The following is an 18679-nucleotide window of genomic DNA, read 5'->3' on the forward strand; positions in this document are numbered from 1 at the left end:
CGCTCAGCGTACACTTCGCGCACTGCCACTCCAACATCCAATCACAGAGGTTGAGGACAAATCACGGGGTTTGTCAAGCAAAGCACATGGTGGAGTCCCAAACGATAGCTGAGGATTCTGGGTAGTGTAGTGTCTTCGGCCATCCTAAACTGAACACATATTTGTTTCTCCGAATCGAAGGGGAAAAATACAAAAGCATTGCACACAATTTAAACCAATCAATGTTGTGTAATTAACAAGGATAATCTGGTGTTTTAGTCGATGAGTAGTGCAGATAGCACTGTAAAATTAATCGACAGTAAGGGGAATACTTACTTCCGGGTGTAAAATCCTCCGTTATCCAATGGGAATGGATGCTCACATTGCTCTCCGTAATACAATAAAGGGGACATGATCAAATAGGAATATAATGTTCTTTTAAAAAAACGTTAACTAAAGGGAACAATCTATTGGACACAGCTGAAGCTCTGGCCTTCCTTAAAAACTAACTAATTTAATAAAAATCCCAGTTGTATTACACACAATGCACTGTTTTTTGAGAACAAAAAATCGTAAATAATGCACCATAATACATTCTGATGAAAAATAAAAATTATTATGAATACAAATAAAATAAAAGAAGCCTCCCGCGAGTTACTACAAGCTATAGAGTATATTTTAAAAACGTTTTATAGAATAAAAGCTCACTGAAGGACGTTGTAGAAATGCGTGTGTGCACCACGACAAAGGAGCCTCATTCACTTTACATTGGGCTTGTTTGCGTGGTGCCGACACGCAAATGTAACAAAGTTCGTGAGTCCACCACGCATTGTGGTGTTAAGGAGTCGTGGTGGAGTCACGCATTCTGGTGAGATCAGGTTGAACGTAACACTTGCGGCACAAGTGTGGGAAGGTGAGCCTCCCCTCAGAGAACATAAGAACAGCCGAGCCCCCCCTCCCCAATTATTATTGCTATTATTATTATTGTTGTTGTTGTTGCTATAATGCAGGGGTATTATTATCCAGTGGAATGCCCTTACCTACTGGCCTAGTTAAATCAAAGTGGTTACTTTTTTTTGGCTGGGCAGTGTAGTTTTTCACACCGTCTTATTTGACTTTCTCAGGACTTAAAACTGTTTTTTGGAGGGAGACCCCCACAAAGAAAAACCTATATTTACACACGTAAGGTCATCATCTTAACACAGTGGCGAGCCGTGACTTTTATACCTAGGCCCTCTGACCCCCCCTTCCCTCGAAAAAAAAGAAGAGATATTACGTCTCAACGTAGACTTCAGCGGAATATCAAAACAGTGGTCCGGGGTGCAAAACGCATCAATGACAGTGACCCTCTACCACACAAAACAACACCATTTATATAAACACTTATCATGACAGGGCACCCACAGCCAAGTAGCGATTACAAATGAATTAAGTCGGCATGGCGGCCCGCATTGAAAATGACTTATTAGGCCTACCTTTGATGATCAAATCACTTAAACACAAAGTCCATCCTCCTGTCCTTTTGGATGAAGCACTTGCGGGTCATTCAGCTGATCCTTTGCCACTCCAGTTTATCATTGCAACTCAATCTTGAAAATGACTCGGTTAATAATTTCGCAACGATGTCATCACTATCACTGAAGTGAGCCATCATGAACGAACTTATGCTAATCATAAATCTATCGATTAGATTTATGATACAAAAATAATGTAAGTAGGGTAGACATGTGGATATTATCCGGCTGAACAAAACGTGCATTTATCTAACAGGTTCGTTTTCCACAGACCTTATTTCGAGCTATTTTCCAAAATCCTATGGAGAAATCCCATTGCTTTCTGTCGAGGGAATCCGAGCGGAGCTTACTTCCGGGTTTTATGACGCGTCACTGCACCACTTGCATACATAGATATATATGCTTGCATAGACCTCACAGCGGGCGGAACTTGTCATAAAGTCCGCGAAAATAAAGCCCGTCCATTTAGAGGGAAGATATGATTGGTCAATTGTATTGTCATTTGACATTACTCTCTCGTTGAGTTACTATAGCTGGCCCTCTGTGAATGTAGAGAGGAACCAACAAGCTCTCCTGTCTACACATAACTCGCAGAGACAGCATTTAACCCTTCACATTCCAACAGAAACTGAACAGGCAGATTATTTCTTTGGAAATATTATTTTAAATACAATTACATCAAGTGATTTTGGTAAAACTAATGAAAAATGTAACAACAAAAAAATATAAAAAATAATATTTAAAAAAAAATGTGTTTTTTTAATGTTTTGAATAATGTCTTGAATATCTTAGGCCCTCACAGAGGGCCTAGAGGGCCCTGACGGCTCGCCACTGTCTTAACAGTTGTTTATGCTCATCGAGTCATCCGTGAGCAGAGCATCAAGTTGGCATGCCTATTACAGCTGAATGCGGCGATTATCATCTTGTTCAGCAAAAAGCCTCACAAACGTATTAAGATCTAAAGCTTTAGCGCGTTTTGATCATAGACTGTATATGTTTGATCTGTCATTGTAGACCGCAAATACCTCATTCCTTCCGTCTACTTGGGTCCGAATGCTTCTCGTTTTGCGCCGACCCGTTTAAATGAAATCGCCGCCAATCACATTTCCTTGCTCGTGCCAGGGCCGGGGGAGGGGTTACGGCCTCCCCCGGCCGTAAGTGCTGCATTCACTTGCACTCGGACATTAGGGAATTTCTCTCTGCAATGTCTGATGAGCTACAACTTTTATTTCAAAACAAAGCTGCCAACCCGGTAGATCCGCCCCTGCTTGACCGGTACTTGCTTTTGATCAAAGTCAATGCGGAAAACCCGCACTCACACAGGTAGGCGGAGGTGAAGGGAATGAGCACTTTTACAGCCTTTTTGGCGAGGTGGGGGAACTCGGTCTCCGCAGACAGCCAAAAGTGTGCAAGTGACGTTTTCTGCCAGACGCTGTCTCCTCTTTCACTTTAGGTAACTTCACTAGAAATCAATCCATGTTGCCACTCGCATAAAGTTAGCTGAAGTTAACTAGCTAGATTTAACTGTTTCTCGTAATTTTTTTCTCATGCTGCGCCTCCCATGAAGCTCTGGCGCCCCCCAGGGGAGGCGTGCCTCACACTTTGAAAAGCGCTGCCTTAAATGATCATAGCCCCACCTCTCCTGCTTACCCCCGCGTCATTGCTGATGCGTTTCGCCAACAACAACAATGGCGGATCACAGGATTGCGTTCATGCTCCAGACGCTACTGACCATGATACAGATGTTAGTGCAAAATCTACAGCTCCACTACCACAACCATCAGCAACAAGTGGACATGGAGAACTACATGAACTACATGTTTCTAAAATGTAGTAATCCACGGTGGACCACGGAGAATATCCAGAAGGGCAACCAGGCAACCATGGCAACCATGCTCGGGGGGTCATATTCGCTGCTTTTGGTGTATTTTGTGGAGGCCACTTACAGGCCCGGCATATGTACTACAGCGTCTCCAGCAGGACGAGCGGTCTCGTGTGGACGGACACGTTTCTTGAGCTGATTCCGTGTGGACGGAAGACTTTTTTTATATAGACCTCAGTTTGTTTTCGTCTCTGTGTGGATGGGCCAAAACTCTGCTGAATGTTCTCTCTGGCCCCCAGCTGGCACATTCAGCCCAATTAACTAGTTTGCCCCCTGCTCTTTTCCTACACTCTTTTTCTACCAAATAAATTAAGACTATTTCCCCTCTGCAGCCGCTCCACTTGCCCTCAACTGCACCTGCTGCCTATTGCAGAAGGAAAGAGACTGACATTTAGCTCACTCTCATGGTGTGTTTATTTGAGTGGGTAGAATAATTGCCTGTAATATAACATATAATATGTTTATTAATGTCAATATCTTTCATAGAAAAATAGAAGAACATTTGAAATGATTTCTATACAAAATGTAGTTTCCTTAATTAAATGTGTAACAAATGCATTAGACAGGCTACAGCAAAAATATTGCTCTGCTTTTAAATTAGCAGTGGTACCTGTCAGCTGAACTTACCTGGTATCATTTCGTAACCAATCAATGCTTTTTAAAGATTATTTTGTCCCCATATAGAGCAGCAAATCTTGCCTCTCTGACTTAAAATGATTGCTTCAGTGTTGCTTCTGCATTCACCACAACTTCTACTTTTTCTGAACTAGCAGCTTTGGCTGTGGCTATGAATATATATTTTTTTAAAACACATTACTCGTCTTATCAGCTTTGGGACATATAAGCTGACTCAAAAGAGTTATATAATATTCAGAAACAGAGAGCAGTGTATATGTTTAAAATACTTTTATGATGATTGCAACTTTGCAAAGATTACAAATTGTGTGGCATCTCAATAAAAACCTGCTGTCTTCAGCTTACTGAACCAAATAAATGAACAGACTTACTTACAAAAAACGTAAATAACCCTACATTACCATGAACATGTGTATGGATTTATATACACTGCAGTACTGTACAGTATGGTTTAAGGTTTCTGACACAATGGATGCAATACACTTTTAGCTGGAATCATGGATTGAGATATCACATTTATATGTTATTTTAAAAAAAAGTATCTTAACTCAATGTCCAATTCTACCTTTGTCCAGAGATATCAGCTGCATATAAAGGTGTTCATATGTGGATACTAGTTTGTCTTAATGTTGAGACATTGCATTAGTTACACATGAAAATGAAACTTGACAGAATGTCCTTAGAATGTCCTCACAACATACAGAAAATCCCTTTCCTCAGACATGTTTACAGCTTTACCAAATTTCCCTCAAAGATGTCTCATTTAAATATATATAAAAAGAAGTAAAACAGAAAAAATATTTTTAAAATATAGGGTAAAAGTCCAAAATATAACAAAGCATGACAAAATATATGTATATCTCTTTTTTTTTAGTGATTGAGTTTCAAAAGTCCACCAATGTTGAGATTTAATAAAAAATAGAGAGGTATCAAAACTAATTATTTGTTGTCCAGCAGTGACAAGATTATTTCCTGTAAATAGTTTGAAGTGTCTCTTTGGGTTTATCACATAAATGTGGAGGTGAGTTCTGACGACAGTGAAGACCTGCTGCTTCTGGTCACAGATGTTCTTTCCAGGATGCGCATCTTCCTCAAGATCTGCATACAGCTCTTCCTGAACTTCTCCCCAATGAAGGCATAGAGCACTGGGTTGACACAGCTGTGGAGCAGCCCCAGACTCTGGGTGGCGAACATGGCCTGGTCCACTGCCATCCTCGCCGAGCACTGGTACAGCGCTATCTTGGCCCTGGAGAGGGTGCCTGCCATCACTGCGATGTGGTACGGCGTCCAACAGAGAAGGAAAGCGACCACCACAGACACGATCACTCTCATGGCTCGCTGCCGCTGAAACCCTCCACGGATGTGAAGGAGGCGCTTGATGGTTACTCCATAGCAGAACAGCATGATGGCCAAGGGGATCAAAAAACCCAACGTGTGGCGAAGAATTCTAGTGGCCAGACGCCATTCGTCGGCACTAGTGAGATCATACTCTTCAGAACATACCATCTGACCGGATGTATGAGATTTGAAGGAGGAATTAAAAAGCCCCGACAGAGACAGAAGAGCTCCAACAGTCCAGACGGCAGCGCACACTCCCCAGCTGATCAGCTGCCGGTTCGCGCTGCGGGCCTTCATGGCTCGCACGATCACCGTGTAGCGGTCCACGCTAATGCAAGTCAGGAAGAGGATGCTGGAGTAGAAGCTCAGCTCTTGGACGATGGTGACGACTTTGCACATGGCGCCTCCGAACACCCATCCCTGCGTGACGGAAGTAGCCCAGAACGGGAGGGTGAAGGCCAGCAGGAGGTCAGCGACAACCAGGTGGAGGAGGTAGAGGTCAGAGGGAGGCAGCGACTGCTTGCTCAGGCCGATCACCAGCCCCACCACCAGGTTTCCAGGAATGGCCAACAGGAAGATGAGGATGTAAAACACACTGACGACAACCATGGCTGCATTTGGGATGGAGTCGGCTTTGCAGGGCTGGGTGTCGGGGTTAAAGGTGAACTCCGAGTCGTTGTATGTGAAGTTGAGTTCATCGTAAATGGCGCCGAAGTCTAGAACAAAGGGAGATGTGGTTGGATCTGAGGACAGCAATCCGGATAACATTTTAGTTATGTAAAACAACTACTATAAAGCTGTTAAAGGTGCAATGTGTAGTTTTACATTTCACCTGTACTATAGGGTCCATTCATCAAAAATGACTCATCATTTCATTAAAAAAAGACTAACAGGGCAAGAATATGCACAATTACGCTGAAGTGCTTCAATTCTGTATATCTCTCATAATACATTGACATATTTGACTCTATAACCCACTGGTTTCCAAACGTTTTCACTGAGGGCAACATACAGAGAGACATAGGAAGGGCTGGGCCACTCCGTAGAGGTGAGCTATATTGCCTCATAAGTTAAGAGATCAAAATCAATGAAATGTGGGTAAATCATGCTTGATACTTGAATATGCATTAATAAAGAAAACAGCCTACATCACAGCTCTCCATCGGGTTTCATTTATTTTGTTTCAAAAAGTGTTAGCAGCTCATTCCTTAAAACAGAAATATAAAGGGTATATTTCTGGTTTGTTATGCAAATAGGTTATTGGGCTTCTTTTGATCAACTTGTTAGAAAGTGTTTTCAAATGAAATGTCTTACACATTACACCTTTAACATAAACACAAATGTATTATTGAACAGATCTAACAGGCTGCATGCAGTAGGCTGAACACGCAAAGTCACTGTGAGTCAGCAGAGCACAAAGCCAGCGGTGGAAGAAGTACTTTGAGAAACACCACAGTGTACAACTACACTGATAGATGGGAAAGTCCTGTATTTAAATTCCTACTTAAGTAAATGAACTAAAGTAGCATCATTATCATATAAATTATCAGAAGTTAAAGTACTCATTATGCAGAGTAGTATTATTTTATTGGATTATTACTATTTATGCATTTAACAATACAGCCACTATGGGTGACGCTTTTGTTCATGACTTCATATAGGCAGCTTTATCTATACAAATAATGTATGAATTCATTTGATTTCAATGTAACTAAAGAGGAATACAAAGCTGTATACACTGAAAATACTCAAGTAAAGAACACATACCTACATTTTTCACTGAAGTACAGTAAATGTATTTAGTTACATTTCAACATTGGCACAGACGATATTAATGTTTAAACATTAGTTTGTTACAGTGTTGTTAACATATCCTGTAACTAGCATGAAACAATATAACTATAATTATTCTACAGTTTTGAAAGGAATGATAAATCAGTCATTTCTTTATATCTTTTCAGAATTTCAATCAGGATAATAAATTGTACATTTGTATTTTAAGGATGACTACTCACCACTCATTGTGGAGTGTTCTGTGTAGAGGCTCTGAGTATGTCATAAACACACTGGGAACACACACTTTAGCCAGCTTCTCTACACCCCTCCCATCACACACTTATTTTCCTGTTCACACACACACACGCACGCACGCACACACACACACACACACTTAGATTTTGCTCAAGATTTTAAAAAGGAAGATATCATTTCACATTTAAAAATGTAAGTTGAAGGTTGTGTTTAAGGTGTTATATTCTGTAGATTTAGCCCACTCCAAAGACATTTTATATATTAAAATACTATTTGGTTAAATGAATAAATGTTGTCAAGACCTAGCTATTGTTTTGTTAGGTGTTTTTTCTTCTTCTTTTTTTTTGTTCTTCTTGTGTCAGTCATCCACACCAATCAGAAGTGCTGTGCTCCACATGTACCAGCCATTGTTAACCAATCAGAAGTGGCCCATGATAGAAGGTGATAGACAGATTCATCCAATCACCTGCCAAGTATTTTTGAAAGTGCATGTCCTTTCCAAATGGTTTTAAATGGAGCTTTCCTAGATGCTTTGGTGAAACAAACCATCTGAGTCAGGTTAGTAATGCTCCATCACATGTTCTACATCTATTACAGGGTGAATCTTAACTTTAAAGTGGACCGATCATGCTATATTTGAAAAATATATTGTAGGGCCATACCTATATAAAACATTTTTGTGACGTTTTTTTTTCAAAATACCAAACATATCACCCATTGTAGCCATGCCTCTTACTGCTCAAACCCCTCTTTTGAAGCCCTGTTAGAGAAACGCAGATTTTGGGCCCTTAGCTTGAAAAAGAAAGAAAGAAGAGGAGGCGGAGCTATTTCCTGATCAGAATTCTACCTGAGATAAAGTACATTTTGGTTGTGATAAAACGCCATCCTGTTTAAACCACGTCCAGGATTATTTCTGAAATAGTATGGAGCTCAATGCTTTTACGTCCAAAACACGTCAGGCATTGTTTCTGATAGCAATTTTCTGTGGGTCTGCCGCCGATTTGACGTCACAGCGGATGGAAATCTGGATCAGCTTTGTTGTAGTCCCGTTTTTCGAGATTTGGGTACAGAGGACAAGTACGGTGGCCCTGAAGTGCAAGACACCACAGCATTTCAGAAAACACCACAGCATTTCACAAAACACTACAGCATTTCAGAAAACACCACAGCATTTCAGAAAACGCCACAGCATTTCACAAAACACTACAGCATTTCAGAAAACCCCGCAGCATTTCAGAAAACACCACAGCATTTCAGAAAACACCACAGCATTTCACATTGGACGGAAAGGGTATTCCTTTAGGGAGAACACTTCTTGTTTGTGATTGGACAGAGCCAGCCAGAGAAGCACGGCTGTGATTGGTTGTTTTTGCTGCCAGTCAAGAAATGACGCTTCGTGATTAGCCCAACACATCAGCCGTTAGCTGTTAGCACACACTCAGAGCTCACAGCTCCTCATATCTGTTCAGAAACTGGACAAAAGTTAAACATGTACAAACCACAGACTGTCTATGTCATGGTGAATACAGTCGCTGCTTTATTTATGTCTGTATGATGTTGTTGTGAGTGTGGACGGAGCAGCTACAGGTTAGTTTAGCCTGATGGATCCGATTCCGATAGGATTTACATGGAGACACGTTTCAAAGTGATGCCGAAGTAACTACATACTGATAACAGTTAGTAAAAACCATGAATTAACGTGTTTTCTGAATCGGATTCATCGGGCTAAACTAACCTGTAGCTGCTCCGTCCACACTCACAACAACATCATACAGACATAAATAAAGCAGCGACTGTATTCGCCATGACACAGACAGTCTGTGGTTTGTACATGTTTAACTTTTGTCCAGTTTCTGAACAGATATGAGGAGCTGTGAGATCTGAGTGTGTGCTAACGGCTGATGTGTTGGGACCATACGTTGTGGGACCATGGTTGGGACATATTTCGCTGTCGGGTGTTGACCAATCACGAAGCATCATTTATTGACTTGCAGCAAAAACAACCAATCACAGCAGTGCTTCTCTGGCTGGCTCTGTCCAATCACAAACAAGAAGTGTTCTCCCTAAGGAATACCCTTTCCGTCCAATGTGAAATGCTGTGGTGTTTTGTGAAATGCTGTGGTGTTTTCTGAAATGCTGTGGTGTCTTGCACTTCAGGGCCACCGTAGACAAGAGAGAGGGTTTTATTTTCTGACGCTGCGTGAGTTCCCCGACGCACTGGGGACACATATTTATGTATAAAAGACATCACAAAGTGCATTTTGCATGATAGGTCCCCTTTAAAGCAACTCAACGGAAATGTCATGTAAGTTCAGTTCTTTCACTCGTAGCTCGGGCTGCGGGGGTGCTAGAGACGGGAGCATTTTGATGCGGCCTTCCTAGCCGGAGATACAATAAACAATAAATCTCCGTTGGGTCGCTTAAAAACAAATATCGCAAATCGAATTAGATTTTTTCCCAAAATCGTGCAGCCCTAAGTTAAATCTCACAATTTTCAATAATCAGTTTGGTTATTCCGTCACTACGATACTTCCCCGTAAACGAACCGGAGCTCAGTCATCTGATTCATGGCAGTCAGGAGATGTGTTGTCAACTTGTCACTGTGTGTGCCAAATCACAAGAGAAACCATCTGTTCATGACAGCTTCATGAATTCATTACAAGCACTGGGCGTATATATAAAAGATATACAGTATTTTAAAAAGGTATCTTGTTTATTCAAATTGTGCTAGGTTCCCTGCTTTTCCACACCCTGTTTAATCAGTCCAGGTAAACAGGGCTTTATTCTTGTCTAGATATAGTAAATAAATGTATTCAAAAAGACATAAATACTTGCATACATATTGTAAAAAATAAGTTAGTTGTTAGTTAAGATAAAATTACCTTTACTATATTGATCCCAATTTGGGAATTTATTTTGTAACAACAGCATGTAAACAAAGCATTGTACATGAGTTAAAAATAAAGAAAACAGAAAATAATCTTAACAGTAAAAATATAGGTAGGGACAGTTAATATTTTCATGTAAGTTTACTTTTTGTAAAATGTTATTATTTTTATCTGTCATATTCTTAACTCATATTTTTCACAAGTCTTATTCTTGTATTGTTCCCTGCCTAGGAGTTGAATGCAGCAACATTTCAATATACCTACTGAAATGTATATGTGACGGACAAATGATTAAAACTCTTGAAGAAAACCCGTAACAGGTTAAATACTTTTCCTCTGCCTATTATCACTAAGTGAAATATAAAAAATACCACATGTTGCATCTCTGATTGTGACCCCGCTGAGAGGAAGTTCCCGGCTCATGACATGCATCTGTCTACACATGAGACAAGCAGCACATTTCCTGCCACCACTTCGCATGTGTTTCAACTTCCAGTGTCACAAGTACTGCAATTTAGTCATAAGTGGAATTACATAAAAATGTTGAGAACATATGGGCAGGACAAATGATTGGGTTTCCAAACAATAACACTGTTTCTAGTAACTTCTACGAGATAGAAAGTTCCCTACTTCCCTATCCCATGTGATGGTGACACAGCAGCACACAAGCTAACAACTCAATACATGTGATTCAAGTGTTCTTTAGTTTCATGTAGTTTAAGTGTGGGGAGATTAGTTTTGGTGTGAGGTATAGGCATACAATTACCTAGATACCTTAAGTTGTGTGATGAAAAGTGTCCATTTTAACGTACAATACATGTGATAGCCTTAATTAGCAAGTGCTTCCTCCATGCTAAGTGGCTAATAGCTTTATCTGAGAAATATGTAAGGAAACCACTATTTAGAAGGTGTCAGGGATATATCATTCTGTATCTAAATGGAGATAATCATTCATATGGTTAAAGGAAAGCCTTCAAATGTGTCTGAAGCATGACAGGAGGTGGTGAGAGGGAGTGTGTGAGGGATTGATGGCTGGCTATAAACAGGTAGAAAAAGTGACTTTTTGCTCAATGTATGCATGTATTTGTTTTAGATATTTTTGCTCAATATCCTTCCTCACTAGAGTATTACATTAATGTATTGTATTATAGGTAATGTCTTGTGAGACATTTTTGTTGGTCTTCAACATGAAAAAAAAAGACAGTCATAAGAAAAAAGTTAAATGGGGTAACATCGACATCAGGAGGCCTTAACGTTGATGTGCTTGGTGCAACAAAGGATATGAGGAAACGGGGTTTGGTATATGCAATGAGTTGCTTCAAAATGAAACACAAAGGCTTTTGGTTTGCACAAGTACAAATCTTAAACTCAATGTTTGATTAATTGTGTGATTTTTGCCACAATCTGATTAAAAAAAAAGAGGCACACATCAGGTACCACTGAGATAAAGCACATACATGTTCTATACGTCCTTCTCAGAACCCAATTCAAAGTACTGGTCTTCACATATAGAGCTGTCCATGGCCAAGCCCCAGCCTACATTAATGACCTGATCCACCCTCACCCTGAGGTCCTCTGAGCGAGGCCTCCTAAGGGTGCCCCGAAGCAGGCTAAAGACCCAGGGTGACCGTGCCTTTGAGGCAGTAGCCCCAAGGCTCTGGAACAAACTCCCCCAGGAAATAAAAGCCTCAATAGAGGTTTTTAAGGGGCAGTTAAAGACCCACCTCTTCAGACAGGACTTTGGGTCGTCGGAGGAGGTGAGTTAGTAGCTGTCTTTCATTGGTGTGTTATCCTATGTATTACCTGCTGTTGTTTTATGCCTTTTATAGTTGTACTGTGAATTGTGTACTGTACTGTAAAGCACTTTGTACATTCGTGTTGAGAAGGGTGCTACATAAATAAAGTGTTACTTATAAATGCAGTTTATTTTAATAGGCACTAGATGGTGCCATAGTCAAAACATCACATGGAATTGAATGGTAGGCTTACTTTAAAATGTGTTAGCGATAACATGGAGGTCTAAAAGATGGTGAGGTGTGTAGAGCTCACTCAGAGGGCAATATACTGTTCGTGTGTGTGGGGGGGCACAAGTTAATACTTGTGGCTAAATGTACCTGCAGATTAAGTTTGAGAAAAAAAAATCCCCCCCAAAAATGTACTCTTGCAGTCACAATGTGTTTGTTAGCCATGTTTCATTAGGGGCAGTATAGTCAGCTCCACATGCATGTCACAGACTACATGTGGCGGCTGAATTATAATAAAATGTTTTCGGAAACATATTTAAATGGTCCCACCTTGATTACGGTACAATTAAATGGCAAAAAAAAGTTAACTATGAAAAACTGTTTAATATCGGTCTACCTACTTATCATTAAAAATTCTAAACTAACACCTTTCCTTTGAGAGTCACTTCAGATACAGTTCTGTTGAGGGAGGAGACCCTTTTGAAGAAGTTTGCTCGTGCATTCAGTCCATTTTCACCAACCTAAGGCCTTTTCCACCCAAAAGCAGAAATGGGGTTTCCTGATTTAAATGACAGCCAAGTTTGCCCCAACATAAATTAGGAGAAGAAAGTGCACCAAGTGTTCAAGTAGGGTGTGTAGTTTGAAAGAACATAAATGGGTTTTGGACAGTGTATAGGGGGGGGGGGCACTGGCAAAAAACTGGCAATTTGCAGTGAGATGACAAGTAAAGAAGGCTGAGTACCACTCGACCACTACGGTTTCACGACATGTCCATAATTCATAGTTTTGCAAGCCAACATGGGCTGTGATGGGAAGGGGCAGGAATGTTTATATATTAAAAGAAAAAGCAGGGGAAATGAGCATGTCCATATTTTCCCCACATGACCCCCCCGACCACGATCTCATCTCTTGGCACGCCGTGGGTCCCTGCCATTGCTAATGGTAACTGAAGACTTTGTGGGGGGTCCTGCTGCAGTGACTGGAGGTGCTCCGTTGCCAGGTGACCGACCGTTTGGTCGCCCCATGCCCCCGTACGTAGGGTCACGGGGGGGACCGGGTGATGGGTTGTTGTTGTTAAACGACGACAAGGATCCATTACCTGTCGGTAGAGAAACACAGGTAAGCACACAGAAACATCCCCGATGGGTCTTTGGAGATCTCACAGTAAAACACGCACAGGTGTGATCAATGAAAGCTGCATTTCATTGGCTGCTTTGGATTCATGGTCCAGTTACTGTTAAAGCTGACTCACTGTCAAACCAGCATGGCTTACTGGGACACTTAAAATGTTGTAATGTTGTCTATTAAAGCAGATTTTAATTTATTCAGTATTTTTTCAACATTGTTTATACATTTTCTTCCAGGTGCATTGATTGGCATTTTACACTCGTGTACTATCTGTTCCCTTTCTGCTGCTGTGGCCATTTTCCAATTGTGGATGATTTAGTATATCTAACCTAAATAATGCATGTCACAATGTGTGCTGTAAAACACTTTTGTAACCCTATCACTATACTGACAATACTTTATTTGAAGTGGAACCATTTGAGAATTAAAAAAAACACTTTTACAAGCTAAATTTAAGTTAAATGGTGCAATAAAAGTCCTTGTAGATGAACGGATACCGTTGATGTTACCACTCCACAGGACATGCACGACTGCCGTTTCCCATGAATGACCAGGTAGAGCTGTGGTCATTTGCATGAATAGCTATACCGACCTGGGGCAAGTGTACCTGAATTCTGATTGGGTGGAGAGTTTCCCCTCTGATTCTGGTCTGGTTTACCCTGTAAGTGGAAGAGAATGTCAACGTTAACACTGCGTATGGAACAGTATAGGACTTTTAAGTGCAGACTTCCTTTATCAGGACAATTAGGTGTATCTGCAGAAGGTGACTTATTAGCTTTCTTACTCTAATGTCGCATTTCTACTACAGCGCAGAGCACGGTTTAAGCGTGCCGTGCCCGGACCGTTTTTGGTTGCGTTTCCACTAGGCATGGTCCCGGCTAGCGGGTACTTTTTCACAGGTTTCTGGCTCTCCAAAATCGAGGTTCTTTTCGGGCCAACAACCGGGCTGAGTATGCTAAACTAGTGAGAGAATCGCTGGCAACTACAACAAAATGAACATATTTTACCGTGATTTAATTGTAATACACGCTTCCAAATGATGCCGGAACAACATACTGATACCGGTTAGTAAAAACCATGAATTAATGCTTTGACAAGTCTGCAGACAGACGGCAGGCGAGAAACCTTTTAAAATACGTGTTTTCTAAATGAGATCGGCTAAGCTAACGTTGTATAGGCTCCGACGGTCCACACTCACAACAACGGCCTATACAGACATAAATCCTCCAAACTTCAAAGTCCTCCTGATTACTCACAAAGCCCTCAACAATCAGCACCCCCCCCCTACCCAACAGACCTGCTGCACCACCACACCCCTTCCCGCTGCCTCCGCTCATCAGAAGCCAACCCCCTGTCCATGCCCACCCGCACCAATCACTGGACCTGGGGGGACAGAGCCTTCTCCGTCGCTGCCCCCTCCCTCTAGAACTCACTCCCACAACCCATCAGAGACTGCACTGACCTCACCACCTTCAAAACACTCATCTCTTCAATCTGGCTTTTAATGTGAAGAGCGTTGAAGATGACGTTACGGCTCCGCCTACACTCCGTTACTATAGTTACTACCCCAGTTCCTAAACTGTAATGGAAACGCAGCATAAAGGGAGCCTGGCCTACCATGGCCTAACTATACCGTACTAAGCCGTGCGAGGCCCCGCAGTGGAAATGTGCCACACCATAGTGGAGAAAAAGACTCATTTAAAAAAAAAAAAACGAAACAGTAACTATTGTGAAAGAAAGAATATTTATGCGAAAAAGAATGTTCCCCCCCAAAAAATAATGTGCTTTCTGTAATGCAATAAAATCTGTGTCTTGCCATGCAAGATAAGAAGATTCCAGTATACATATTTTAATGACAAGGATCATATGGGGAATAGCACTTATTTGCTGCAATATAATAGACGTGAAACGTTCAGAGTATTAAAGGCTGGATTAGGTGCAATTTGGACTGATTTTCTTTGTATGTATGATCACTATATTTGCTAAATACTCATTATGTACACATTTGTTGATGAAGTGTTTGCATGGCTACTCACAGACTTGTTTTGCTGGTTTGTTTGGTTTAGCAGATCTGGGTTTGGTTCACTGAAGTTAGGCACTTCTGAATACACCATGCAGAACCTGTGGAGACAAAACCAGAGTTATAAGAGCACATTCAGAAATGGTGTGGGTTTACATTTTCATTGTGTGACCGTTTTAAGATTTAGATCATGTGTTTCTTAAATACAACTGTACAGGAGGATGCATCTGTTCTGTAAAAACCAGAGTGCATGTTACAGAGTAATACATATGATTTCCTGAGATTAAAGGTTATATTAACAGAAAAAGCAGATAATGGAATTATTAAACAATGTCTATTGTCTATGTGTACATGATAGAATAAATAGGTGTGTATTGATATTATTTAAACTGTGCTTTAAAACCATCCTATTCCTGATGCAGTTTGCAAATTGCTTCAGTCTTGTATGCTGCTTATGGCATTCTAACAGGCATAACAACTTTACTGGTGTATGAAGGTTAAGAAAAGTGTATTGGTGGCCAGCTACTCACTCTCCAATCTTCTGTAGATCCCCTCCTCTTCCAGTGTATAATGTCAGGCAGCCTTTCCATATGGAAGCATAGCTAAAAATAAAACATCTCAAATTAAACCTCGACAAAATTAATTATTCATGAAATGTGTAACATCTACATAACCACCTGAACATGAAAGTATAGTTATCTGCATTGGTCGGTCAGTTCATAGTACACAGTCAACTGAGCCAGTGCTGTTCATGTCACCAGTGTGAATGCATGAGATCTCTCCTACCCTCTGGTCAACTTGATGATGTCCCCCGGCTGGATGAGGCTGCCCAGCTCGTCCCACACAGAGATAGCAATGCTCCCGCTCTTGTCTGCCACCTTGCAAGAGCGCACCTCATGACCATCTTTCGTTTTGGTTACTCTTCCTAAGGAGAACAAACAAGAAGTTAACATAGTTCAATTAACAGTGATAATACATAATACATGTCCCCATTGGTGTTACAGTTTACCGACAATTCCGCTGGCCCCTTTAATAAAACTACACGCGTTGATGACATGGATAGACTCCTTAAGATAAGAGTCACGGTTCAACTAACTTACCTATTTCCAACACGATGAAAACGATGTTCAAGTTTTTTGACCCGGGCTTCACATCCTTTAGCAAGAACACGGACTCGCCTGTTGCGGTTGCCATTATTTCTCAAGAGGAAAAATAAACACTACTCGTCCCCTTACTTTCACTTCAACTCAGTGATCACTGTTTGCAGCTACAACAGAACAGCGTTAGCTTGAGCGTTGCTAACAAATTAGCCTTTAGCCAAATGCTAACTTCGCCCTACTACAAACACTAACGTTAGCGCAAATGTTTAATCACATGGGCCGGCTTCTACGGTAGTCGTCTAAGTCAAACACAATAAATACCGACACTGGGTGATATAGCTGAAACATACCAGTGACTTTTGACTGCTTTCTTCAAAACAGCTTACACACTAGCAGGGTGGGCGAATTGCGAACCGAGTAGCTTAGCTAATCGTTAGCGCAACAAGCTAGTTTGCTGGCTGCCTTCTTTTGATTTCACTGTACGCGTCTCTGTGCATACATCTTTTTACGATTATCGCCATAATAGCAGCTGTTCACTCGCCGATAGTACGAATAAGATCTTAACGATTTAGTAAGGCAGTTGGACTAAATATCAAATTCTGAAAAAATGGTATTATTGTCTTTCAAATCCGAGATGTTTCTGTTTTAACAGAGATACCTCAACTGTCTGTAAGTAACACCAGAGCTTGAGATATTGTCCGTGTTGCAGGCTGTTTGAAGGTAACAATGATCTTCCTCGATCATTAAGACAACTCAATTGTACGATAGTGTTGTTAAAGCGAGCGCATTTCCTTTGTGTTTCCTCTTATGAACAAACCCGTATTTTAGCTTTGCTAGCGCGCGGTCTGGCCAAGTTATTCACAAAAAGACTAGTGTGTAAATATAAAACTGTGACCCTTATATCCAAGGACCTGGTTATGTATGCCTTGACTCTAAAGCCGAAAACACTGTCTACAATCTGTACACGTTGTTGACTAAACGACTTCCCCTGCTTCAAATAATGCCCCAAAAGCTACGGCAATGTGCGTGCGTTGCCGGCCTTATTTATATGACTCGGTCAGTTCCATTATACTTTCGGAAGGGGTATATGACATAGACCTTTCCTTTTTGTGCACTTATACAATCGAGTCGACAAAATAAGGACAAGTACCAAGCTTATCTTTATAAATACACTGCAGTCACGAATACAAGCAAACAATTCGCTGACCTGTTTGGAGAAAATAAAGAGAGTTGTTGGTTTGTACCAAATTAATCTCATTCACAAACAACGCGAGAATAAGCATGTGTGAGTTCAGTATACATCCACGGTTCAGTAGTATCAAATCTGCGACTAACGACTGTAAATTGTTATTCAAAGCCAAATAGTCACCTTATTGTAATGTTATCACGACTAATTGCTTCTTCTATTATTAAACATCCAATAAAGGCCAGTGTGACCAACCACTTACTCAGATTGATCACATTGAGTGTTAAATGCATCCCCATAGAAGGGTTCATTGTGATATAAATTGCTAATGTTAAGGGTTTAGACTGCGTGTTGTAAACATAGAACAATAAAGTTATTTTGTAGCATTTTTTCTTTAGACGCAAAATCGTCACGAACAGGATTCGAACCTGTGCGGGGAAACCCCATTGGATTTCGAGTCCAACGCCTTAACCTCTCGGCCACCGTGACTGTATAAAAAGATATAAGAGTCAGGCATCGTCATATAGATGCATATATTAGTCTGTATACATATTAATTATGATGACGTTTTACAGACATATACTTACTGTATAATGTATTCCTTTTGACTGGCTAATTCTAGTGGTATGATTAATAGGGACTATAGGTAAACTGATGGCAGAAGCACTAAGTGTTGTCGTAAGTTTGACACAAGAGGGAGCCAAACACCATCAAAACAGCTCGAGTTCCTCACGGAAGTTCAGAGAAAACCCTATGATTAACCTTAACAGTTTCGATTAGTTTGAGAAAGGCAATATGTATTTGTATGTCACCAAAACACACCTATGCAACATGATCACTGTTTAACTATGGTGTAAAAAGCAACATTCCTTTACAGATGTGCCGAGTTCTGCAAAAATCGATCTCTTTATCGTTGTTTCATAGTTCGTCCGCTTCCCGATAAACAGGCGGGGAAAGGATTCGAATGTATGGTGCTCATTGTATTGAAAAACTCAGGTATTTAACCAAATAAT

General features: G+C 40.8%; 2 protein-coding genes and 1 non-coding gene across 4 annotated transcripts; all 3 read right to left on the minus strand.

Annotated features, from left to right (window-relative positions):
* Positions 1 to 4012: 4012 nt before the first annotated feature.
* Positions 4013 to 7398, minus strand: LOC117466803 (C-X-C chemokine receptor type 2-like). Of its 2 annotated transcripts, none has more exons than XM_034110262.2 (2): positions 7365 to 7397; positions 4013 to 6092 (listed from the first exon to the last, which is right to left on the minus strand). In XM_034110262.2, exons 1-2 carry the CDS (start codon positions 7369 to 7371, stop codon positions 5017 to 5019), a joined length of 1083 nt encoding a protein of 360 aa, XP_033966153.1. In that variant the 5' UTR covers positions 7372 to 7397; the 3' UTR covers positions 4013 to 5016. The 2 variants fall into 2 exon arrangements, with proteins under 2 accessions (XP_033966153.1, XP_033966154.1); XM_034110263.1 differs by having other exon boundaries at positions 4014 to 6065; positions 7365 to 7398.
* Positions 7399 to 12441: 5043 nt separating this feature from the next.
* On the minus strand, positions 12442 to 17502 carry nabp1a (nucleic acid binding protein 1a). Its single transcript, XM_034110088.1, has 6 exons — positions 16481 to 17502; positions 16167 to 16305; positions 15911 to 15982; positions 15397 to 15481; positions 13968 to 14019; positions 12442 to 13331 (listed from the first exon to the last, which is right to left on the minus strand). The coding sequence occupies exons 1-6, from the start codon at positions 16572 to 16574 to the stop codon at positions 13135 to 13137; spliced, it is 639 nt and encodes a 212-aa protein (XP_033965979.1). The 5' UTR covers positions 16575 to 17502; the 3' UTR covers positions 12442 to 13134.
* Positions 17503 to 18073: 571 nt separating this feature from the next.
* On the minus strand, positions 18074 to 18155 carry trnas-cga (transfer RNA serine (anticodon CGA)). The gene has a single exon. It is a non-coding gene; the product is annotated as a tRNA-Ser (tRNA).
* Positions 18156 to 18679: the final 524 nt, after the last annotated feature.

This window comes from Pseudochaenichthys georgianus, chromosome 21, assembly GCF_902827115.2.
Source record: "Pseudochaenichthys georgianus chromosome 21, fPseGeo1.2, whole genome shotgun sequence".
Taxonomy (NCBI): domain Eukaryota; kingdom Metazoa; phylum Chordata; class Actinopteri; order Perciformes; family Channichthyidae; genus Pseudochaenichthys; species Pseudochaenichthys georgianus.

Coding starts and splice junctions, on each gene's coding strand:
- nabp1a (XM_034110088.1), bottom strand. CDS start 16,574: ATGGCAACCGCAACAGGCGAGTCCGTGTTCTTGCTAAAGGATGTGAAG. Junction 14,020..15,396: donor CAAACCAGCAAAACAAGTCT/GTGAGTAGCCAT, acceptor TTCCACTTACAG/GGTAAACCAGACCAGAATCA. Junction 13,332..13,967: donor TCCACCCAATCAGAATTCAG/GTACACTTGCCC, acceptor CTCTACCGACAG/GTAATGGATCCTTGTCGTCG.